General features: G+C 39.0%; 1 protein-coding gene across 4 annotated transcripts in view; it reads left to right on the forward strand.

Moving 5' to 3' along the window:
* Positions 1-16,802, forward strand: part of SULF1 (sulfatase 1) — a 115,138-nt gene extending 98,336 nt beyond the window's left edge. For 3 of the 4 annotated variants that reach the window (XM_075826129.1, XM_075826130.1, XM_075826131.1), the window contains 8 exons: positions 2,244-2,511; positions 4,344-4,440; positions 5,983-6,077; positions 6,243-6,308; positions 7,958-8,130; positions 9,446-9,588; positions 10,633-10,756; positions 14,990-16,802. In XM_075826129.1, the coding sequence (XP_075682244.1) occupies positions 2,244-2,511; positions 4,344-4,440; positions 5,983-6,077; positions 6,243-6,308; positions 7,958-8,130; positions 9,446-9,588; positions 10,633-10,756; positions 14,990-15,774 (1,751 nt within the window). In that variant the 3' untranslated portion in view covers positions 15,775-16,802. Of the gene's footprint in view, positions 1-2,243; positions 2,512-4,343; positions 4,441-5,982; positions 6,078-6,242; positions 6,309-7,957; positions 8,131-9,445; positions 9,589-10,632; positions 10,757-11,484; positions 11,519-14,989 lie in introns of all 4 variants that reach the window. The other variant, XM_075826132.1, reaches the window with a different exon arrangement.
* The last annotated feature ends 8,346 nt before the right edge of the window (positions 16,803-25,148 follow it).

The following is a 25,148-nucleotide window of genomic DNA, read 5'->3' on the forward strand; positions in this document are numbered from 1 at the left end:
TAAACCTACATTTTCATTGAAAAAATGTAGATTTTCATGTTCACTGCCTACTTCCAATTGTTTCTGCAAAAGATCTGTGGGGTCAAAATGCTCACTATACCCCTAGATAATTTCCTCAAGGGGTGTAGTTTCCAAAATGGGGTCACTTGTGGGGGATTTCCACTGTTTTGGCCCCTCAGGGGCTTTGCATATGCGACATGGCCTCTGCTAACTATTCCTGCTAAATTTGAGCTCCAAAAGCCAAATGGCGCTCTTTCCCTTCTGAGCCCTGCTGTGTGTCCAAACAGCCGTTTATGAACACATGTGGGGTATTGTTTTACTCGGGAGAAATTGCTTTACAAATTTGCTGGATCTTTTTCTCTTTTAGTCATCGTGGAATTGAGAAAAAATAAGCTAAACCTACATTTTCTTTGAAAAAAATGTAGATTTTCATTTTCACGGCCTACTTCCAAAAATTTCTACAAATAACCTGTGGGGTCAAAATGCTCACTATACCCCTAGATAATTTCCTCAAGGGGTGTAGTTTCCAAAATAGTGCCACTTGTGGGGGTTTCCACTGTTTTGGCACCGCAAGAGCCCTTCAAACGTGACATGGTGCCTAAAATATATTCTAATAAAAAGGAGGCCCCAAAATCCACTAGGTGCTCCTTTACTTCTGAGGCCTGTGCTTCAGTCCATAAGCACACCAGGGCCACATGTGGGATATTTCCTAAATCTGAAGAACCTGGGCAACAAATATTGAATTGCGTTTCTCTGGTAACACCTTCTGTGTTACAAAAAAAAAGGGATTAAAAATGAATTTCTCCAAAAAAAAATGAAATTTGTAAATATCACCTCTACTTTGCTTTAATTCCTGCGCAATGTTTAAAGGGTTAAGAAACTTTCTAAATGCTGTTTTGAATACTTTGAGGGGTGCAGTTTTTAAAATGGGGTGACTTATTTGGGGTTTCTAATATCTAAGGACCTCAAAGCCACTTCACAACTGAACTGGCCCCTGTAAAAATAGCATTTTGAAATTTTCTTGAAAATGTGAGAAATTGCTGCTAAAGTTCTAAGCCTTGTAACGTCCTAGAAAAATAAAATGATGTTCAAAAAATGCTGCTAAACTAAAGTAGACATATGGGGGATGTTAATTAGCAAAATTTTTGTGTGGTATAACTGCCTGTCTTACAAGCAGATACATTTAAATTGAGAAAAATGCTCATTTTTGCAATTTTTCGCTAAATTTTGGTGTTTTTCACAATTAAATACTGAATGTATCGGGCAAATTTTGCCAGTAACATAAAGTCCAATGTGTCACGAGAAAACAATCTCAGAATCACTTGGATAGGTAAAAGCATTGCGGAGTTATTACCACATAAAGTGAAACATGTCAGATTTGAAAAATGAGGCTCTGTCAGGAAGGTCAAAAGTGCCCAAAGAGGGAAGGGGTTAAAAGAGGCATGGACTCGCGGGACAGGGATGTAATATTACCACTTTATAAAGCATTAGTGAGGCCTCATCTAGACTATGCAGTTCAGTTCTGGGCTCCATTTCATAGAAAGGATGCCCTGGAGTTGGAAAAAATACAAAGAAGAGCAACGAAGCTAATTAGGGGCATGGAGAATTTAAGTTATGAGGAAAGATTGAAAGAATTAAACCTATTTAGCCTTGAAAAAAGACGACTAAGGGGGGACATGATTAACTTATATAAATATATTAATGGCACATACAAAAAATATGGTGAAATCCTGTTCCTTGTAAAACCCCCTCAAAAAACAAGGGGGCACTCCCTCCGTCTGGAAAAAGAAAGGTTCAACCTGCAGAGGCGACAAGTCTTCTTTACTGTTAGAACTGTGAATCCATGGAATAGTCACCGCAGGAGCTGGTCACAGCAGGGACAGTAGATGGCTTTAAAAAAGGGTTAGATAATTTCCTAGAACAAAAAAATATTAGCTCCTATGTGTAGAAAATTTTCCTTCCCTTTTCCCTTCCCTTGGTTGAACTTGATGGACATGTCTTTTTTCAGCCGTACTATGTAACTATGTAACTAATAAAGACTAATTATAAAGTTACACTAAACACACAGACTAATCTATTTATTAAAAAAATAAATAAAAATGCCCTCAAAGGTGTTCACACCTCCAAATGCATGTACTTACACATACATATTCTTAGTTATTAGCTTCTCACACACACATATATACTTACATGTTTATGGAAAATGAAACGATTACATTTTACCTTGCATTTGTACCCTGCAGAATTCAACCCTCGTTTTGTTCACACACGTCAAGCACGTTCCTTGGCTGTTGAATTTGAAGGAGAGATCTATGATATAAGTTTGGATGATGAAGACAATATGCAGGCTTCACGGAGCAAAAGACATTACACCTCCGAAGAGGATGCAGAGGAGAATGAGGATGAAGAAGAGGAAGAAGACACATTCACAACCCCAAGTGAAGATGATGTAATGGTGGCTGATGGGGTGATTGAGACCAGTCATTCCGCATCTCTACGAATCACACACAAGTAATGGTTATTTTTAGTTTATATTATATCAAGAAATTAAATCTAAAGTTAAAGTGACTGTCATGTCTCTTCTCTTACCCTATCTGAGAGCAGCTAGGAATAGAGGGGGGGGGGATCCTGAGCTCGGGGAATATTTTAGTTTTCTATGATATGATTCAGTAGTTTAATGTAAACCTTTTTTTAAACATTGCCAGGACATTCAGGGGGGAATTTATCAACCTTTTCAACGCCAGTTTTCTTTTTCCTTTTTACGCCGCCCTCACCACTTTTGTGAAAAGAAACCGTGGCTTCCTGAAAGAAGCAGCCCGGTAAATTATAGTGGAAATCTAGGCCAGCACCTAGCTGCCATAGATTTCACTCTGGGGTGGAGCAAGATACAGACCCAAGCCAGGCCCCCTTACCTTGCTCCCCCAGATCGGACTTCCCATCTGACAAATTAAAAATGATGCTCACTTCACTGCTTTTTCTCCCCTCTGTATCCCCTCAGTCTCCCTCAGCATGTAGCGGCTCATACAGGGTACTGATGCCGAGCAGCTTCAGGACATTGTATGTGACACAGCACTGTTGATGTGGAGTGCTGCATTGCATATAAGGCCTTGATGCTGCTCGGTGTTAGTACCTTGTATGAGCCGCAGCATGCTAAAGGGAGACTGAGAGGACCCAGAGGGGAGAAAAAGAGCAGCGAGGTGAATATTCTTTTATATTTTTTATTTTATGTCTGATGGAAATGGGGTATGGGTGGCGCAATGCCGCTTTCGCTTATTAATTAATGTATTGTGTTTTACTCCAACTTTCTTTATATTAAGACTGCCGTATAAACGCCATTCTTAATAAATGCCCTCATAGAGTAAGTCTGTTTCTCCTATTTGAGTTCTTATACACCAAAAGTGTCAATCACTCTGTGCGGGAGGGAGTAGGACTCGCAGGCTTTCTCTGAGTCTTGACATCATTTATGCAGTACTGAATCAAATTATAAAAAACGAAATATCCCCAAACTCTGCATCTCCCCCTCCATAATGTGCTTCAGATAGGGAAAGATAGGAGACCTGACAAAGCCACTTTAATTTGAGTTGATCCCCTTATATGTAATGATGATGCCTTAACTAATCATGCTCGTGGTTTTGGAATATGGGTTTAAGTAAAAAGTTAAATTTTTCACACTGTTTTTGGTCAAACTCTCCGTTTTGTAATTTGGCCTATGATATGCCTTAAAACCGGGAATGAGGGTTATGTTCTTAGTCATTGATGTGTCATGAATTAATCCGTGCTGTTAACGTTTTGATTCATGATTCACTTTGACGAAAGAGCTCTGGATTTTTGGTCACTAGCCGAGATTAGTCCAGCAATTTTCAAGGCAATGTATTACATAGCGAACTTTTGATTATTCCCAGATGTATGTCTGTTCTTTGAGAGATCCCTGAGCCAGGGCTTTATGGGGAATAGGAAACGGCTATGGCAAACAAAGTGCACCAGCTAACACTTTATACTGGTGCCGAAAGTAAATCAACATTATGTATCAAAGGTTTACCCCATTCAATTGTGTCTTACCGTTATGTCTGCCTGACATACAGATGACCTCTTAAACCTACAAGTCATTCTTAGGAACTACTTGGCATATTGCATATAAGCCACATTGACAGTCCAAAACTACCCTAAACCTAAACTTTTCCTAGTTCTTTTGAAATTTTAGTGTTTTCTTTTTAATCAGTTTACAGTTTGTTACTTATATTCCTTGTCCTGCTTGGCAGTCCATCTAGTAGGTAGATGATACTGTAGAGTTATCGTAGCTCTTGACATTCACGGTATGCGGTTTTCTTACTTTTCTCACATAGGTGTTACATCCTGACTAATGACACAGTACATTGTGAGAGGGAACTGTACCATTCAAGCAGAGCCTGGAAGGACCACAAAGTTTACATTGACAAGGAGGTAAACTGAATATCACCGGCTATACCTTTCTCCTGGTTGTAGTCCATGTTGTATAGCAATATGTCATTATGAATACTCTTCTGATAATCCCAGTACTCCACTAGCTTTAGAAGTATCATTGTCCTTCTTCTTAATCTGCAGCCCTGCTTCTGAGGTTTGTCATAGAAAAACAGATATCTTTGCAAAACTTAGTGACAGTGCCAGTACCCCGGCCTAGACACTGAGCAGAATTTTATCATCCTCCTGGTGTACAATAACCATTGTATGCAACACTTCGTAAAATGTATTACTATATCTCCTTCAGATGCATTACACCATCAGATGTTAAATCATGCCATGCACATGGCAAGGATACGTTTATTTTACCCATGGCTACGATTCAGTGTGGCACCCCATGCCCCAAAAAGTAATGCATACAAATCACTGTATTCGAACTTGCACTTTAGTGACCTAATCCTCAACCATCCCTAGCCCAGGCGCTGCTGCTGGGTGGTGACGCTGCTCATCTACACCATGCACAGTGAGTCTGCTGCCAAAATAATATACGTCCCCATTATGAATAAAACGTTCTTATTTAAAGAGGCTCTGTCACCAGATTCTCAAATCCCTATCTCCTATTGCATGTGATCGGCGCTGCAATGTAGATAACCGTAAAGTTTTTTTTATTTTATTTTTAAAAACGATCATTTTTGGCCAAGTTATGAGCAATTTTATATTTATGCAAATGAGCCTTTCTAATGGACAACTGGGCGTGTTTTCTCTTATTTCCAACTGGGCGTGTATTGTGTTTGTAACATCTGGGTGTGTTTACTTGTTTTACTAGCTGGGCGTTGTGAATAGAAGTGTATGATGCTGACGAATCAGCATCATTCACTTCTCATCGTTACCACCCAGCTTCTGGCAGTGCACAGACACACAGCGTGTTCTCGCTCGTCTGACGCGATGAAGTTCCTGTGGGAGGAAGTGACGTCGCGAGATCACGCTGTGTGTCTGTGCACTGCCAGAAGCTAAGTGGTAACGATGAGAAGTGAATGATGCTGATTCGTCAGCATCATACACTTCTATTTACAACGCCCAGCTAGTAAAACAAGTAAACACGCCCAGATGTTACAAACACAATACACGCCCAGTTGGAAATAAGAGAAAACACGCCCAGTTGTCCATTAGAAAGGCTCATTTGCATAAATATAAAATTGCTCATAACTTGGCCAAAAATGATCGTTTTAAAAAAATAAATAAAAATACGTTACTGTTATCTGCATTGCAGCGCCGATCACATGCAATAGGAGATAGGGATTTGAGAATCTGGTGACAGAGCCTCTTTAACCCTGTTCTTGCACCCAGATCCAGGGCAAACATGCCTGACCAGCCACCTCAAACTACACGCCAGCATATAGTCCACCAATCTCTATACCCGTCTCCAAGTATTCTCTGTTGCTATGCCCTACTTATATAAGTGCTATTGTCATTTGACTGTTATTAAGAAGCTTTTCAGATGGAAACACTTAAACATGGATGCACTTATTTCTCTGGTTTTGTCAGATTGAAGTGCTACAGGATAAAATAAAGAATTTAAGGGAAGTAAGAGGACATCTCAAGAGAAGAAAGCCAGATGAATGTGACTGTAGCAAGTCCGGGTGAGTATTCCTTTCATATATGTCTAAGAATTTTTTTGCCTAGATTTTCTTAGGAGATAAAACGTTTCTGAAGGTAATTGTAAAATCTATGTACACTCTAAATGTAATAAACTGATACGACAAAGCACAAAATTCTACCAGTCTTATATCTTGTTTGTTTTGCAGGTTTTACAAAAAGGAGAAAGGAGTAAAGACTCAGGATAAGATAAAGAGCAATGTCCATCCATTCAAGTAAGCCTCATTAATCCTTATTGTATAGATGTTTTCTAATTAAACGTATCACATATGGAGCTCAGTACAAGACTTGCTCCATTTATTTATCTGCATCCTTGGGATTGAAAAGAATTCCTCTATATGTGGTTGAAAGAATAGAACAAATTTCCCAAAATACAGGATAGCCGGCCTAATTCCACTGCTACACTAAGAACATTATAAATACATGTTCCAAAAGGAAAACTCTCACCCTCCTCGATGTTTTAAATAATTGGATATTTTTATTTATAAATAAATATATGTGTTCTCTACTTTTTTGTTACCTCCCCAATTGTCAAGTGCTGTGGAATATGTAGGTGCTATAAAAATAAAGATGATGATTATTTATTATTATATAGTTTAAGGTTCAAATCAGACAGAGGTCCATCAAGAATAACCTACAATCCTATAGTGTTGATCTAGAGGAAGACAAATTCTGCAACCGGTCTATTATTTTGTATTTTGAAAGGATAGTCTAGTTTAGAAACCCATTTTCACATAATCTATTAGGGAATTCCCAGTTAATAAAGGGGTGTCCTCTGTTCAGGATCCTCATCTCTTGGTCAGATGCAGTGCGGTTACAAAGAGTGTCTCTGGCTCTGGATGACCTGTCGTGTCCATTACACAGGCAATCCATTGATATAAATTGGCACTAGGAAATGCTTAATTCCCCCTGCTGGGAAAATAAAAACTTACTAAAAGGTTTCCCCACAGATTACAGCTGATCACTTGAGGTACCAGCAGGGGGACAATTTGGGATCTGCTTATTGTCAAGGCAACCGCTAATAAGTAGGGATTGTCCATAGCGAAGAACCCTTTTAAATACAATATGATTAATAACTTCAGTTTGGTTTTTACTTTATTTAAAAAACAAACAAACATGTGAACAGGACAGAACCTTTAAATGAGGATGTTGTTCTACCCTATGACTGCTGGACTTGTGGGCAGAATTGTGCCCTTTTAATAGCTCCCAAAGTGCCTCAGAGGGGCTGGAAATAGTAAACCACATGTGTAACCGCTCTCTCAATGTAAGAGCCGGACGTGTGAGCCCTCTCCGTACTAGATCAGTGATCATAGTACATGCAGTATATAACTGTTGACAGTCTACAGGACTTTCCCTTTAAGGGCATATTCACATACTGCAAATTGTTTTCAAAAAATTTCTGCGGCTGCCCCTGGGTCTTGCAGAAATCCATGCATGAAAAACAGCCCCATTCAGATGCATGGAATGGATATTTCAGTTGCAGACATTTTTGCAACAAATCTACCATGTGTGAATATACCCTAATACCAATTTTCTCATTCGGACATACTGGTCACCATATCCAATAAAATAGAAAAGAGATGTTGGAGAACAAGGACAAACCTGGCACTGGAATATAATTATGTTAGGGCAGCAGAGATCTGTAGAGATTTGTGAACATGCCTATCGATGAGGGATTTCACCTGCGTCCAATAACTGCTTTCATCTTTTTATCCTGTTGTAATAGCCTCTTGTCCTCACATGGAAATAGTTAAGGTAGAAACTAGATACAAAGACGAGCAACCTCACGCAAACATTACATGAATCAATAAAATACATTTGTATTACTGCTGCTTGCATTACATTAGGTATTTTCTTCCCACAGGGAAGGTGCTCAAGAGGTTGACAACAAGTTACAGATCTTTAAGGAGAACCGTAGACGGAAAAAGGAGAGAAAGGAAAAGAAACGTCAGAAAAAGGGAGAGGAATGCAGCCTTCCGGGACTCACCTGCTTCACTCATGACAACAACCACTGGCAGACCGCTCCTTTCTGGAATTGTAAGAGCTGCACGTTGTAGACTGTTAGGCTATGTTCACACGTAGTCACCAAAAACTTCTGAAAATACGGAGCTGTTTTCAGGCGAAAACAGCTCCTGACTTTCAGACGTTTTTTTAACAACTCTTTACGGCCGTTTTTGGAGCTGTTTTTTCAATGGAATCAATGAAAAACGCCTCCAAAAACATCCCAAGAAGTGTCCTGCACTTCTTTTGACGAGCCGTCATTTTATGCGCCGTATTTTGACAGCGACGCGTAAAATAAAGGCTCGTGGGAACAGAACATCGTAATTCCCTATGAAAGCAATGGGCAGATGTTTGTAGGCGTATTAGGAGCGTTTTTTCAGGCGTAATTCGTAAAACGCCCGAATTACATCTGAAACCACTGTGTGAGAACGTACTCTAACTGACTTGTCTATCACCATCAACATAACCCGGCCGCCTGCAGGCCGACGTTTAGAGGGATTTTAATTCTGGTCATGTTCAAAACATACATATCCCATACTGTATACTATGGAGAACACTCAAGTAAACAATATGAGCCCAGAGATTGAGTTCTTTAATATATGTATTAGGGCATGTTCACACTGCTTATTTTCCGGTGTATTTCGTAGAATAAAACGCTTGTATTCTGCTCCAAAATACTTTTTGGAAACTTCTGCAAACAGCCTTCTGTTGTTTTCAATGGTAAAAAGCTGAGTAGTTCATTCGAGACTTAATTTTATGCAGCTGTTTGAAAAAATGATGCGTCAAAATACTGCTCGAAAAAAAAGACGTGCATGTCAATTCTTGAGGCGTTTTTGAAGCAGATTTTTAACATTTCCCATCGACCATTCCAAAAACTTTTAGAAGAAACACTTCAAAAATGCTTTTGAAATTCTGCTCCAAAAACTCCTAATTTCAGAGGTTGATTTCTCTTGAAATCAGCCTCATATTTTTCTGCCAGAAAATAAGCCATGTGAACACGCCAGTAACAAGGATAAATCGTTTATTTTATAATGGACCGTTCCTTTGAGACTGCATCGTTTTATATTGTAATAAATCTTTGAGTGAAATGATGTCATGGCTTTACGCTCAATCCTATCTAAAACTACAGAGGCATCAGGGAATTCTAAGCTCTGCTACATCTTTGTAGTGCAGCAAAGTTTGATTATTTCAGCAGTCAATCATCAATCGATCTTGATCTGGTATAATATTAGTATTATTCTTTACTGTATTAATATTTCCATCTCATTGACATTATCGTATTACACTGTTTATTGTTCAGTTTAGAGATCTTCTATATACATCATTTCACATATGTCCTCCTTGTTCACAGTGGGGTCTTTCTGCGCCTGTACCAGCTCCAACAATAACACTTACTGGTGTCTGAGAACGATCAATGAGACTCATAATTTTCTGTTTTGTGAATTTGCCACTGGATTCTTGGAATATTTTGATATGAACATCGACCCATACCAGGTAAACACATGAAGGCTTATTTAATAACTATTTACATAAAATGTGTCCACTTACAATACTTTTTCTAATCTGAGTTGAACCGGGTCAATCAAAGCGGATTACATTCATGGCTGTAGATTCTGGAGCACCTGTCAAAGGGGCGTGTCTCTACACACTCTAACACTGTCCAATCAGTGCTGGTGGTGACTGTGTAGGGACACACCCTCTTGACAAGTGGAATGGTAAGGGAAGTTGTCAATTTATTTATACATTTCAAAGAGGAGTAACAGAGGAATAACATGATGAAAAGTTTTAAGGAAATATTTATTTTTTCATTGGAAATGCAAGTAGTTAGGCCCCATGCACACGACCGTGTTCGGTCCGTGATATACGGTCCGCATGTCGGCTGCATGTCCCGGACCGAACACAGTGCAGGGAGTCGGGCTCCTAGCATCACACTTATCTATGACGATAGGGGTCACTGCCTGTCCGCGGAACTACTGTCCCGTACTGTAATCATGTTTTAGTGTGTGACAGTAGTTACGTGGATAGGCAGTGACACCTAGCGTCATAGATAAGTATGATGCTAGGAGCCCGGCTCCCTGTACTTTGTACGGTCCGGGACAAGCGGCCGACATGCGGACCGTATATCACGGACCGAACACGGTCGTGTGCATGAGGCCTTACTAAACACATTTAAGAGAGTCGACAGCTCCCTTTTTAAAGCATATTTGTGTAGTTGCATTAAAGGGTTTGTACCAGAATGGACAATTCCCCACAGAAACCAGAAACTCCATGTGCCGTGTTTCGCTGCATGGTGCTCTGTACATCGCTATTATTATGAGGTTATTCTACCCTAGAAGCAATTATTTTAGAAAATAATAGATCCGTAATACGGCATCCAATGAAGTATGCCTCTGTATGAAATCAGAAGCGTACAGTGGAGCCCCATAGTTTATTATGACTCAACATGACACAGAGATTGTACAAGGCCGTAATGTGCACAAAGCCTTATTGTTGATGGAGAATTCTCGTATACTGATACTGTACTCCTTTCTTTTACAGTTAGCAAATTCTGTACACACTGTAGAGAGAGGAGTATTGAATGAGCTTCACATACAACTGATGGAGCTAAGGAGCTGCCAAGGTCATCGACAATGCAACCCAAGGCCGAAAGGATTAGAAACAGGTAACTTGACTTTACCAGCAAGTAAACTGTAATTATAATGGAAAAATGTTTTTGTGGAGGCCCCTTTAGGGTTTTCTGGATTCAATATTTGGTCTATTACAGGGGATAATGGAAACAGGCCACTGAAGGATAAAGCTGCATCTTCTGTGTATTTATGTGCAGCGGACTACTGATTCATAACACGCTGATCTCTTCAGTTCTTCTCTACAGGGTTCTTAGCTAAGAAGCCAATGCTGGCGACTTATTAACAGCTACTAGGCTTAACTTAGCCAGGGGCTGCCAACTAACCCGCTAAAACCTTATATAGTGCGATGTACTGACAATATTGTTTTCATTCAAGCATCGGTGACCTTAAACTATATATATTTTCTAATTGGTGGTTAGAGAATTTTTATAAATTTCTGCCTTTTTTTTTTAGCATAAAAACAAACAAAACTAAAACAAAACCATTCATCTCCTGACTTGATCTACTACTTATTTGCAGCTACTGCAGATCAAACTGATCTCCCGTTTCGGGGGGGGAATAGTCCGTATTTATTATGATGTCAGAAAGGCAAGATGGTGCATGCTCATGGCTAGAAGTCCTGCCAACAAAATGTCTGGCTTAACTGTGTTTAGACACGGGTACAACTTAACCCATCTTACTAGAAGACTTAGCCTCCTACTTTTTGTGATTGATTTCTCTTCCAAACGTTAACAAACGTTACTCTTGTATTTTCCTATATCAGGCAGTAAAGATGGAGGAACCTATGATGCACACAGGTATATGTCCTTTTTTTTATTTATCCTTCTCAGCAGCTTCTCCCCAAATAATTGCATGATCCAGCCCATTCCGACTAATGTTTGTGTCTTGTCATGTGGCACACGGCATAGCTTTGGTGCAAGCAAATTCTAACCATGGTTTTCTTTTATGGTCAGTGGTTTGAGGCCTACCATTATTCACATAATCCTCTTCACAGTAAGAACTCATGCATCCCATTTCATGCTTGTGACTTATCTTGTGATTTATCAACATAAAATTCATCAAATAATTTGGTTTCCATTATGATTGGTTTGATAGACTGTGTATTATGTTTCCACTATCCATATGTTATGTTTATTTATTTTGTATTGTAATATTTATTCATGTTTTAGACTTATTCTTGTGTATATGCTTTGTACAATTATGCTTTGGCTAAAATGCATGACAAGTTCCACCCATATAAAGATGAATATATGCAAGTAATGAGCATTTATGTAGAAATACAGCATTAGATGCTGTGTGATGGAGGTGGAGTGACCACCTTTATAGGCATGGTTTGAAGTGCAATTCCACGTAAATGATTCAAAAATTTCTAAAAATTTGTGCAAGACAAAAGTGGAGTAGGCCCTGTGCACATCTGCATTCTGTTGTTCTACTCCGTCAGAGGAGCAGAACAATTACGATGTTGAAAGCGACGGTTCCATTAAACAGAGACAACCAGCGTTGTTTTTGGTAATCTCTACCGGACTTTCGACGGAGGCCCCTAACTGGAGCCACCAACATATGTGAACAGGGCTTAGCAGCAATCGGATTCATTCTTTTATTTTTCAGAAGCTCTTTAAATCTATGGGCAACTACTTTTCCTTTTCACCAGTTTGGATAAATCTTCTCTTTTTGTGTACCGAATCTGAATCATGATGCATTGGGAATTTTTTTTTTTACCTAGAGCCAATAATTTATTGGATTCCACGCTGCTGGAAAGTTTGGGATTATTCATGTAATGGCAATGTTGTACATTTTATGTGCAATACCATGCCTTAACCACATGGTGTGCTGTTTAGGAGAAAGATATCTTAGAGCAACTTGAACACTAAGGCACAGAAATATAGTGCAGTATTTTATGTAATATGTATCTTTAATATGTAACCGTGCAGAAAATAATTATTGCCTAGGTGTAGACGACCATTTTAACATGCTATAGCTGTAGGTGATTCTGGATTTTAAATAATGATATACCATTCTACATCTATAGGTAATTTTAAGGAATAGCTACAACTTGCTGTTTGAGTACTGAAATAGTAAAGGAAATGTCATAAGCAGAGTAACGACGGGCCTCCTTCTGTCAAGAAATCATTGTATTCGTAGAAAAGTTCCCATGTAAATTCCATATGTGCACATTATAAAGATTCCATATCATATCCATGTAGTATGACAATCCAGTTACATATGGCACTACTCTGAAGCACTCAACACATCTGATAATTCTGATCTATACTGATTGCCAATTGGCAGCAAAGTCATGGTAACTGCCGGCATTATCTACTCATAAAACCCTGATCTGTGCCAAGGTTCCATGAACCACCTGTAGTGCCTTTTATTAAATTTTTACAATCCATTCTAAATCAAGCCTTTATTTATCCCGTTTCCCTATTCTCACCAAATCTGACATTTATTTTTAAATGTTTATAAACCTATACCAAAATCTGAAGTAAATGTGCCCATACAGAATAGATGATGGATGACTGAATCCCCCGATTTCAGTTGGACTAGCTCACTAATGTGTATGGGGGTCCCCCGACAGATGTCAGGGGAGGAAGGAAAGGGCATTGTGGATTTTAACATGCCTGATGCTTTGTTCTCGCTGAAGATGATCTGCTGCCACAGGTGTCTGGAAGAGGCTTATTCCCCTCCCCATTGAAAAAAAAAAAATGCACACTCGACTGAGCTGAGCATGCATGTTTATGGGGGAACCAAGAGGAATAGATGACGGCTGAACGAGCTTTTCGTCCGTCAGCTATCTAAAGTGTATAGCCAACTTTAGGAGGCGAATAAGCCACTGTCACCGATGGCTCATAGTCACAGGGAGCAAAAGATGTAGCATCTTGGCCTGCCCCATACACATTAGATTGTAGGGCGATCCCAACAGAATCTACATGTTCTGGTGACTTTTAGTTGCCCATATCAAACCCGCTTCCAGTTTTAATTTCTCCAATGTGGGTTTGAAGAAAAAAAAAAAGTGAAAAACTGCTTCACCTTTTGGTTTTCACTAGTTTATATATATATGCATAATCGTACTATACACTGCGAACACAACGTAACAAGTTGTTTGGTAAGTGATTCATCCATAATTTAACCCCTTGGAGACACGGCCAATTTCAGTTTTTTCATTTTCATTTTTTCCTCCACGCATTCCAAAAGCCATAACCTCTTTGTTTTTTCGTCAACATAGCCGTACGAGGGCTTGTTTTTTGCAGGACAAGTTGTAGTTTGTCATGGCACCATTTATTGTACTGTATAATGTACTGGGAAGCTGGAAAAAAATGATTTGTGGGGTGAAATGCGAAAAGAAACCCAGCGATTTACGACATTTTTGGGGGGTCTTGTTTTTACGGCGTGCACCAGGCGGTAAAAACGACATATGCACCTTATTCTATAGGTTGATAAGATTACGGCGATAACAAATTTATGTTCTGTTTTATGTTTTAGCACTTTAAAAAAATATATATATATTTGCTAAAAAAAAAAGAAATGTATTGTGTCCCTTTGTTCTGAGAGCCATAACTTTTTTTATGGGGTGAGCTGTAGTTTTCACCGATACCATTTTGGGGTATATGCGACTTTTTGATAACTTTTTTTTTTTTTTTTTTTTTGAGAGCTAAGGTGACCAAAAAACAGCAAATTGTGTGTTTTTATATATTTATTTTTTTACGGCGCTCACCGAGCGGTTTAAACAATGCTATATTGTAATAGTTCTGACTTTTACGGATGCGGCAATACCAGTTGTGTTAACTTTTTTTATTTTTTTTTAACATTGATTTAGGGAAAAATTTGAAAAAGTTATTATATTTTTTTAACTTTCAATGCGTTCCTTTTGGAACAAAAAACAACTTTATTTAAGTTTTTTACTTTGTTTATTAGTCCCCCTAGGGGACTTGAACCAGGGATCGCTTGCATGATATACTGCAATACTAATATATTTGATTCCGCCCGTTCGAGTGAGGTGTCGGCTGTATAACACAGCCGTCACCCGCTGCGTATTCAGCGCGCTCTGCCAGTGAGCACGCTCCATACTTCCGCTTGGCGACATTTCAGTAATAGTAGGTCACATGTCGCCAAAGGGTTAAACGCATTCTCTGCTTTCATCATTTCCAGAAAATATTTTCTTCCATTGTTAACAGATTTTAATTTCGATTATGATATGTAAAATTATTTCACTTGGTGAAGGGAAAATGCGCACCGGAATCTCACAAATCCCATTTGTGTTTTTACAGAGGACAACTATGGGACGGATGGGAAGGTTAACCTACCAAATTTCACAGAGGATGTTGACTGGAAAGGACTGGAAGATTTGTACAGCATGAATGAAAGCTTGTATGGCTACAGAAACAACTACAGGCTTAGTCCGGGTGACTGGGCTAATTACTTGAAGGATGTAGATAGAATTTTTGCACTGCTGAACAGTATCCCTAAAAAAAAACCAGCAAATACAACTGTGGTTGGACAAATTTCTGGACCTTCCGATACGTCAACTCTGGTGGAAATGTCCTCTGCTGACTCTGAAGATGAATTTAGTGGTGTAGTTGCAGAAGAAAGGGAACCTAAAATGGAAGCCAATTTTGGTATATTGAATTTGAGCACAGTGATATTTAATCACGAGAAAAAACTTGAAACAAATAACAATATTCCTGAGAGGAAAATAACTCACCAGGCACACTGGATCAAGAGTAAAACCGAAAAATGGAAAGACCATGTAGACATATATACTTACAAATTGGATTTCAGTGGAAATGGTTTCATGGAACAAGAGTCCAAGAGTTCTTCAAATATTCAGACAATTCGCTATCTCCCTCCAGAAACACGTCTCGGTCATGCGAGTGAAGATATTTTTGAAGATCAGATATACCTTCCCATTGATTCTATGACTCAACAGAAAAGCAATGTCTCCGCTGCAGATCAGGTATTTGATTATGAAGATCAGGAAAGCACAAAAGTCAGATCTGCAAAAGATTCTCCAGAAGAGATTAACACAAACTTTGATGTAGAAGGCAGTGCCTGATCCCCGGCCTATTCTAACTAAGCAACATGCACGACAATACAAAACAGTGCATAGAATTTGTGGCACTTGACATTCCAGATTTGGTACTCGGAACTGCTTCTCTTTATCGGATCATAATTTGTGCAATTGGTTTTACCCTTAGGTCCCCGTATGATGTCTGTTACCTACATTACCACACCACAAAGTTTTACTTTAATATCCAATTGTTAACACAATTTTTTTTCTATTCACCATTAGGGCTCATATTTTTTGTGTCTTTAAACATCACAAATTATCTTACATCCCCACTAAATATTTTTGTTATCTTACTTTCTAACCACTGGAATTTGTTAATTAAACTAATTTTGCACTTTTTAAAACTTTTCGAGCTTGATCACAAAGTATATCCCTTTTACTTTTATCTCTGTATCATGTCGGTGTGAGGAGTTTTGCATAGAAAACAAAAAGATTCTGTGCCAAAAATGTGCCTTAAAAGTTTGCATTAAAAATTTGCGAGTACCTTTACGATATGATGTGCAAATGTACAGCGAGAGGTCAGCAATGAATATAGACTGTGAGTAACAGTGTAACACATGGCACGTTGTATGAAAATGACAGTAGTTGCAGAGCTGGCAGTATAACTGAGCTGACTGATCTCAAAAAGCATATTCACGGTTTACCTCAAAAGTTTTTTCACCAGTTTTATCATAGAATTGCCCTTGGATGTCTCGTAAGACATAAGAACCTTCTTCATCATAGTTGATCCATGGAGTAACCAATATTTTTATTCCCTGAACAGTCCTTACATGGTCTATGTACATACTGTATGCTAAAAGTTACTTGTTGCTGTGCTTGTCCTCTACGTGATGGCGGCACAGACATATTTATGGTGATGAAAGTACTTTTTTTTCTCCTTTTGTAAATAGAGTTCAGATTATAGGTTTTGTGTTTTTTGTTTTTTTTTAATCATGTATAGTTTTCTGTTATACTTTTATAGAACAACTCGGACTTCAGGAAAGTCACGAAGCAATGTTTCTTCAAATAAAAAAATGTGCTTTCATTTTACAAACAAACTTTATTTAAATTGTTCTTGTTTTTATTTTTATTAACTTAGTTAAGTAATATGTGCACATTATCCTTTATCGGGCAAATTTACAGTATCCAGAAGTGGAGACATTTTTTTTTTTAATGCAAACAGAATTTTATTTTCAGTTTGACCTAAAGCAATATCCTAATTTTTTTGTTCTAATACTACAAGACAACAAGGCTAGTCACATTTTATTATTAACATGGACGTATCAAAGACTTCTAGCTGCAGGATATTATTCTGTGTAAGCAAAGGAGACCGTGATCTATGAATGATACATTACTTAAATGAATGTTACAGGATAACCAGTAAAGTTATAGCATATGGCAATTTGTATGTCATTACCTCCATCACATATCCCAAGAACAAGCTACTTCTCCCTCATGGAAAATTAGGTAAATCTATGGAAATAATGCCTTTTTTCCCTTGTCGCTACGTTTTGAGAACCACTGGTGTGTAATACTGACGCAGTCTTGTTGTGGTCTTGTTAGCCTTCATCAGTGCTAGATACGGAAACTATGACTCAATAGAGAAGGGCTTCAAGACGGTTGTATGTGAGTCATTGGGTGGCAGTGAGCTTGCGGTCTAGCCCGCCATTGGCTTGACAAGTGAAGTTTACTCAGATCACCATGGACCCTGTCATCTGCCCAGGCTTGCCGGATAAAACATACCAAAATAACCAAAACTTTAATAGGCTTTAAAAAAGTTGTAGGTGCAATAGAAAAATGAACACAAGGGCATAGTGACCAGAATTGCTGGCATGGAAGCTGCTAATGAGCTCAGAAGCTGAGACGTACCAACTCAGAGATGAGGGACAGTTGGTGATCTGTGTATTATTACCACTGGAGAAGAGTAATTTTGTCTTCATTGTTCAATGCCACTTAAAGAGTCTCTGTCACCACATTATAAGTGCCCTATATTGTACATGATGTGATCGGCGCTGTAATGTAGATTACAGCAGTGTTTTTTATTTAGAAAAACGATCATTTTTGACGGAGTTATGACCTATATTAGCTTTATGCTAATGAGTTTCTCAATGGACAACAGGGCGTGTTTTACTATATGGCCAAGTGGGCGTTGTGGAGAGGAGTGTATGACGCTGACCAATCAGCGTCATACACTTCTCCCCATTCATTTATACAGCACATAGCGATATAGCTATATTTCTATGTGCAGCCACATAAACACACTATAACATTACTGCAGTGTCCTGACAATGAATATACATTACCTCGAGCCAGGACGTGATGTGCATTCAGAATCCTGACCACTTCTGTAGCGTCTCTGTGATTTACAACACAGCAGGCGTAGTCTCGCGAGATGCGAGATGTGTCATTCACAGCGAGATCTCGCTGTGCTGTGTTGTAAATCACAGACGCTACAGAAGTGGTCAGGATTCTGAATACACATCACGTCCTGGCTGGAGGTAATGTATATTCATTGTCATGACACATGAGTAGCGTTATAGTGTGTTTATGTGACTGCAAATAGCGATATAGCTATATCGCTATCTGCTGTGTAAATGGATGGAGAGAACTGTATGACGCTGATTGGTCAGCGTCATACACTCCTCTGTACAACACCCACTTGGCCATATAGTAAAACACACCCAGTTGTCCATTGAGAAACTCATTAGCATAAAGCTAATATAGGTCATAACTCCGTCAAAAATGATAGTTTTTCTAAATAAAAAACACTGCTGTAATCTACATTACAGCGCCGATCACATCATGTACAAGATAGGCCACTTATAATGTGGCAATAGAGCCTCTTTAAAGAGGACCTGTCACCTTTCCTGACAGGTCTGTTTTAATAAATAATTGGATTCTCCATACAATAGTGATTATTGAACATCTCCACATTGTAACGCTCCTCTGTTATTTCTCCTACAAATGCATGAATAAATTTCCAACTTCTTACCAGTTAGGGCTGTGTCCATATTAACACCCAGTTCTCAATGTATTTATACATTTCTAGGAGGAATAACAGAGGAATGGCACAAAGCAAAGTTCTAAGAAAAGATACTCCAGAATAGTGAATTTATGGGGAATGCAAATATTCACTAAGGCCCCCTGTACACGGCCGTAGCCGGTTCGTGATTAAGGCCATGGACAGTCACCCGCATTTGCGGGCCGTGCTCCCATTATAAAGTATGGCACGGTCCATAAAATCAAAAAATAGGACATGTCCTATTTTTGGCGGAGCCTTTCTACGGCCCGTACACCTTCCCGTAAATATATGGGAAGGTCTCCGTGGGCAATATAAATCAATGGGTCCGTACTTTGATCCATAATTACGGTCAAATTCCGGATTAAATTTACGGCCGTGTGCATGGGGCTTTAGACATGTCAGGAGGGCGGACAGGCCTATACTTAAAGGAGCACTCCATGAAAAGCTGACAGTTTAAACCTATTTAGCCTTGAAAAGAGACGACTAAGGGGGGGACGTTATTAAGGCCTTATTCACACGGACGTGTCTGTATTGCGCGCGCAAAAAACGCTGCGTTTTGTGCACGCAAAAGGTCCGGGTGTCATCAGCATATGGTGCGTGGCTGCGTGATTTTTGCGCAGCCAGCATCATGATGACACTCTGTTTTTATGTTTACAAACAGAAAAGCAAAAGGGGTGCTTTTCTGTTTTCATTCATTTCTTTTACTGTAGCGCGAATCACGCGCGGCACCCGGAAGTGCTTCCGGGGCCGAGCGTGATTTGCATGCACCCATTGACTTCAATGGGTGCGTGCTGCTTGAAACACAGGCAAATATAGGACATGTCGTGCGTATCACGCTGCACACATACGCTGCGTGAAATTCCCCGACAGTCTGAACGGCCCCATTCACTAACATAGGTCCGTGCGACGCGCGTGAAAATCACATGTGTAGCAAGGACGTATAGCACGTTCGTGTGAATAAGGCCTAACTTGTATAAATATATGAATAGCCCATACAAGAAATATAGTAAAAAAACTGTTCCATGTAAAATCCCCACCAAAAAACAAGGGGGCACTCCCTCCGTCTGGAGGAAAAAAAAATTCAACCTGCAGAGGCGACAACTCTTCTTTACTGTGAATCTATGGAATAGTCACTGCAGGAGCCGTCACAGCAGGGACAGTAGATGGCTTTAAAAAAGGCTTCGATAATTCCCTAGAACGAAAAAATATCAGCTCCTGAGTCAATGTGTAGAAAGTTTTGTTTCATCCCTTCCCTTTTTCCCATCCCTTGGTTGAACTTGATGGACATGTGTCTTTTTCAACCGTACAAACTATGTAACTATGTTATTCCTAATGCAGGGTCTTAGGGGCGATGCATGAAATTCAAAAAAAGGAAAGATAGAAGACATGCATCGCCTTTCATGCCCCACACTAGGTATAACATCAGGTTTTTTTTTTCCTGGAATATTCCTCTAATGTGTAATGTCAATTTCTTTTAGTGTAAATGTAAACATTTTTAAAAGGTGTTATTATACACTATATTTATGGAGTTTCTGATTTAGTGTACTCGTAGCTACAAAACAACATACATGCAGTATCAGATCTTGGCAACATATTAATAGTTTCCACCAACTGTCACCAGATTGACAAATTCATTTTGTCTTATAGTCTTTAGCAATTTCAAAGGCTGTATTCACACATGCATTTTTTTTTTTTTTTTTTGATCATACATAAGAGTGGATGCAAAATTAAGGTGATGTACAAGTCTTTTACTTCCTTTTGAAACCACTTCTGGTTTTGCATCCAAAACTGCACTTGCGTCCCGTTTGCAAGTTGTAAGGGGGCAATGTACCTGTCATGATGCTTCAGCTCAGTATTATGCGGTCTCTGCAAGAAAATACTTCTTTTGGATGCCAATAAAGTCTTTTTTTTTATTTTTTATATATACATAGTGTGGGGGTATAGACGTGGTGCATGGCATGCTTAAATCATTACTGTATGAACACTGAAGCGAGTGGTGACATCACAGGCACATAACCCCCTCAACTCCAAGAGAAGAGAACAAAAACTAACAGCATCACAGATCTCTATGGTGCGGTTAGTTCAGGTCATTAGATTCACAGTCGGGCTGGGTCTTGCATAATACTGACGCTATAATGTCTGAATGAGGCCTATCATATATCAGTCTGGTTGCTAGAAATACAGCGCCTAACACATGCAGCAAATCCCTAGCAACCAGTCTGTTCCTGATTATTGATGTCTAGCTCACGGTAGTATTGTACTTTACGTTTCTTTATCACCAATATTTTTGTAAAAATATATTGGTAGAGTTATTCTACCTGAAATACTAGATCAGCTTTATTAAAGGGGATTTTACATAGGCTTCAATAGAGAGCTCATTGAGTCTCTGGATGCAGCTACAACTGGCTACCTTGCTTAGCAAAGTGGGGTCAGTGGACCCTCATTCTCACAATGGGTTTTGTCCCAGAGGTGGGACCTGTAGTCGCAACGGGACCACTACACCTTGATTTCTGTAGGTTCCAAATTAGAAGAAGGTATATACGAGCTCGGAGAATCAATCACGCTAAGACCAAGTTATCCCCATGGATATCAGTCATTTGTCTACACGCTTCAATTTATTTATTTTTTTGTTGGGTTTGCAATGACCTTTTTGGTAGAACATTCAAAGAGTAATAGTGAGCAAATGCAGTAACAAGGAATGCCACCAGTGAACACACAGTATGAACGTTTCTTCTTTATTACATTATAATATATCAAGTATCGAAAGGTTTGTAAACATCATTTTCAGAAAGATTGAATTGAACAAACCAGTTTAAAGTTTTCCAAAAACTATTTTGAGGTCATCATAGAAATAAATATCAAGTAAAAATAAACCGAACTAAAACAAGATTTGTATGACTCTTGTACTACAAGTGAAACACATTTATACAAACTCACTTGTGCCATACCCAATGTGATAATACTTGTCCTTCACCATTCCTCAATGATCTGCAATCAGAATAATGGAATTGAATGCCCAAACGGACATGTATTAGCCATTTTTCACTGCCCTTGGATATAGCACCCATACGCATTCACCAATACTATAGCATATACTGTGCCCTATTTGATTGCCTAATGCCTTAAGTAAAGAAGTCAAATAGCAAAAACACTCTTTCCATGACTATCATTGGCAGACATTAAATAAACCGTTTTCTTTATATACAAATTTGAAATATAATCTTGTAAACTATTGTTCATTACTTAAAGGGGTTCCCACTTGAGGGGGGATGACCTATCTTTAGGACCTACACGTAAGCATAGGCAAAGTTCTGTAAAAATTTCTTCATCTTTACATTATCTCTGAGTGGTTTTGGTAGAGGTATTTGATGCAGTAAATTACCGTCCACTGTCATTCACAAAGTACTAGGCTATGTTCACACGGAGGAATTTTTGCGGTGGAATCCACAAAATTCCACCTCCCATTAATTTCAACGGGAGATGGACGATTGTTTTCCCCACTGATTTTTTCAGGTAGCGAACAAAAGAAGTGTCCTGCCCGATCTTCGGGGGGATTCCGCCAAAACCTCCTATTGAAGTGAATGGGAGTACTGTTGACGGCAGGAATAATTCTGCTGCGAATTTTGCAGCGGGACACACCAAGCAAAATCCGCAGTTTTGACATAGCCCTACTATAAATGTAGTATACTATGATATATCATCTTGTCTAAAAATTGACCATTGAACTAAGTAAGCATCTCCACTAAGATTGATGATTTGTTAAAAGGTTTGTAAAAAGTTTCAAAGTAAATTGACATTGTTAAAGAAAAAAAAAATGTACTCCTGTGACCGAAGTTAGAAAAGGAAGTTTAGAGGGTCATGTCATGTGACAGCAAGCAAAAGTAGGTGGCATCATATTCCTAAATTAGGTATGGAACGCCCATTGTCTGCGAATGCCAATACTCTAGCCCTATCCCAGAACACTAGCTGCTAAACTAAATTTTCAAAATCAATAATATATATATATATATATATATATATATATATATATATATATATATATTCTACCTATTAAATAATGCAGATACAAAACACAAATACTATGTTAAAAAAGTAAGTACGCCATTACAGGGTACTCTTAAACACAGCACACTCGAAATTATAGTGGTCAAATCACATAAAAAAAACCTGTAGATAATAAATAATAGTGTTTTAGAGAAACATTGTCTTTTTAGAACATCTGTCTATATGCAGTATTAAGACATATGACTTCATAGATAGAAAAGGAAGGGATCTCCCCCCCCCCCCCGCTTAGGACTCCTCCCATCACCTAAAGCAGGGAGCCACTGCCAAGAACTACTTTTGCTCTGGCAGACTCCGTATACCATGTATTACATAGTCGCCCATTCATTCATTTTAATCGGTGCTCTGTAATACTACATTTTCCCTGCGGTAATGTGCAGGCGCCAGAAGCTTCCCGCAGCCATATCAGCTAATGTAAGGGGTCGTCCAGCCAAGGTTCTGGCTGCTAAATTCCCAGTGATCAGCTGATTGTGAAAGGGATTTAATGTGTTCAATGGAAAACCGTTTTAAAGGGAACCTGTCACCAGCATTTCATCTATTGAACTCCACACCCCCCTCGCTGGCCGCTGCTAATTGTCATTATCCCCTCTCCTAAACTCCTCCTCCAACCGTAAATAACGGTCTGCAAATATTTAGTGCCTTTTATGGTAGTAATCCAGCAGTCTTGTTCATTCCTCTTCTTATGCCCGACCACTGACGAATACCGGCCCGTCCAGAATGCCAAAATCCCATCTGAGATAGAGTGCATTCCGCCCATCATGTATGGTCCGACACCCTCCCCTGCTACACCCAGGCCTCAAATCTAGTTACCGCGCATGCGCCACAATGGTGTCTTGTTGTGCGCATGCACTAGAACAGGACATCGATGTGGGTTTCTGTAACTCCCATAGAAGTGAATGGGAGTTACTGAAGCAGCGTAGAGCGGCGAGCTGTTTCTGGGACTCGGTAGCTACGGCAACAGCGTAGCTCGCCGTGCTACGCTGTTTCCGTAACTCCCATTCACTTCTACGGGAGTTATGGAAACAGCGTAGCTCAGTGAGTCCATAAATGTCCAAGATGGGAAAACCCCTTAACGTTAACCCTTTAAATAAGTTTTGCCAAAACTCTGTTTGGCGTGTCATTAAACTCAAATAATAGAAAACCACTTTATGTTATTATCACACGAGTTACAGTAAACTTCCTTATAACAAAAGCATATTCCTACTTGAACCCAAGAAATCCTCACCGTAATCCGCATGTAATGTCATAGTGTGTCAGATGGGCTTTTCCTATACATATAGTCAGACTTCGTTCTATTGCGCAAATTATACAATTCTCTACTTAGTGTTAGCATGTCATTTTACTTATAAGTCTATAAGTGAACATTAGGATATTTTCTCTGGTATAGGATATCATTATATGATCAGATCTATATTTCTGAGTCAAAATTGTATTTTATAAAAAAAAATGACTTGCAATGACTTGCTTAATACTGGAACATAAGAAATACTACGGAATAATACACGCTATCTCGTAAACTTACATCTAATTCAAGGATACAATGATTTCATTCCCATTGATAAATGAGGGCAATACACTTCTTTTCATGCAACATTCCCACATGCTTGTTCTTACGTTATAGTTTTTAACCTGATTTCGGAATACACGGTAAACTACATATTATTGCACATTGTCAGGTTGTGTTCAGTCATAAGCAGCAATGCTAATATATCCTATTAAACTACTGTAGGATTAGTTAGGAGGAGCACCGTATAATATGTAAGTTCTGGTACTATGGGAGCCTGTATCGAAGCATTTTTAGAAATAGGTTTACTTTAAATTTACAATAAATGCTTCAATACTGATTTTTGTTGCTGGGGACAATCTGTTCCTTTCTGTCCGAGCCAGAGCTATCAACTGATAATATTTAGTACTTTTCTAACTAGAAAAACGCAAAAGTGATAAACTGCCATATGTGTAAAATGAAAGTAGTCCGGAAAATAGTACGGACTGTGCAAATAATTCTTAATATAGATCCAAGCAAACCTGAAACAACCCCTTTCTTGTCAATGTGTCTGGCAGCTCCATCCCAATGGATGAATGGTATATTTTTTTAAAAAATGGCAGTCTATGCTTGACGTATGCCACTGTATAGCATATAGTGGCATACGTCGGGGCTTTACGTTTGGCACATACGCGGAGAAATTTCCCCAGGGTATGGATTGAACGTAACGCCCAAACGCAGTGTGAACGAAGCTTTATACAAGCTAAGCAAAACGGAAAACAATCTAATTAAAGAAGCTTGTTCACATGCAAA

The sequence above is a fragment of the Rhinoderma darwinii genome, chromosome 5, assembly GCF_050947455.1.
Source record: "Rhinoderma darwinii isolate aRhiDar2 chromosome 5, aRhiDar2.hap1, whole genome shotgun sequence".
NCBI lineage: Eukaryota > Metazoa > Chordata > Amphibia > Anura > Rhinodermatidae > Rhinoderma > Rhinoderma darwinii.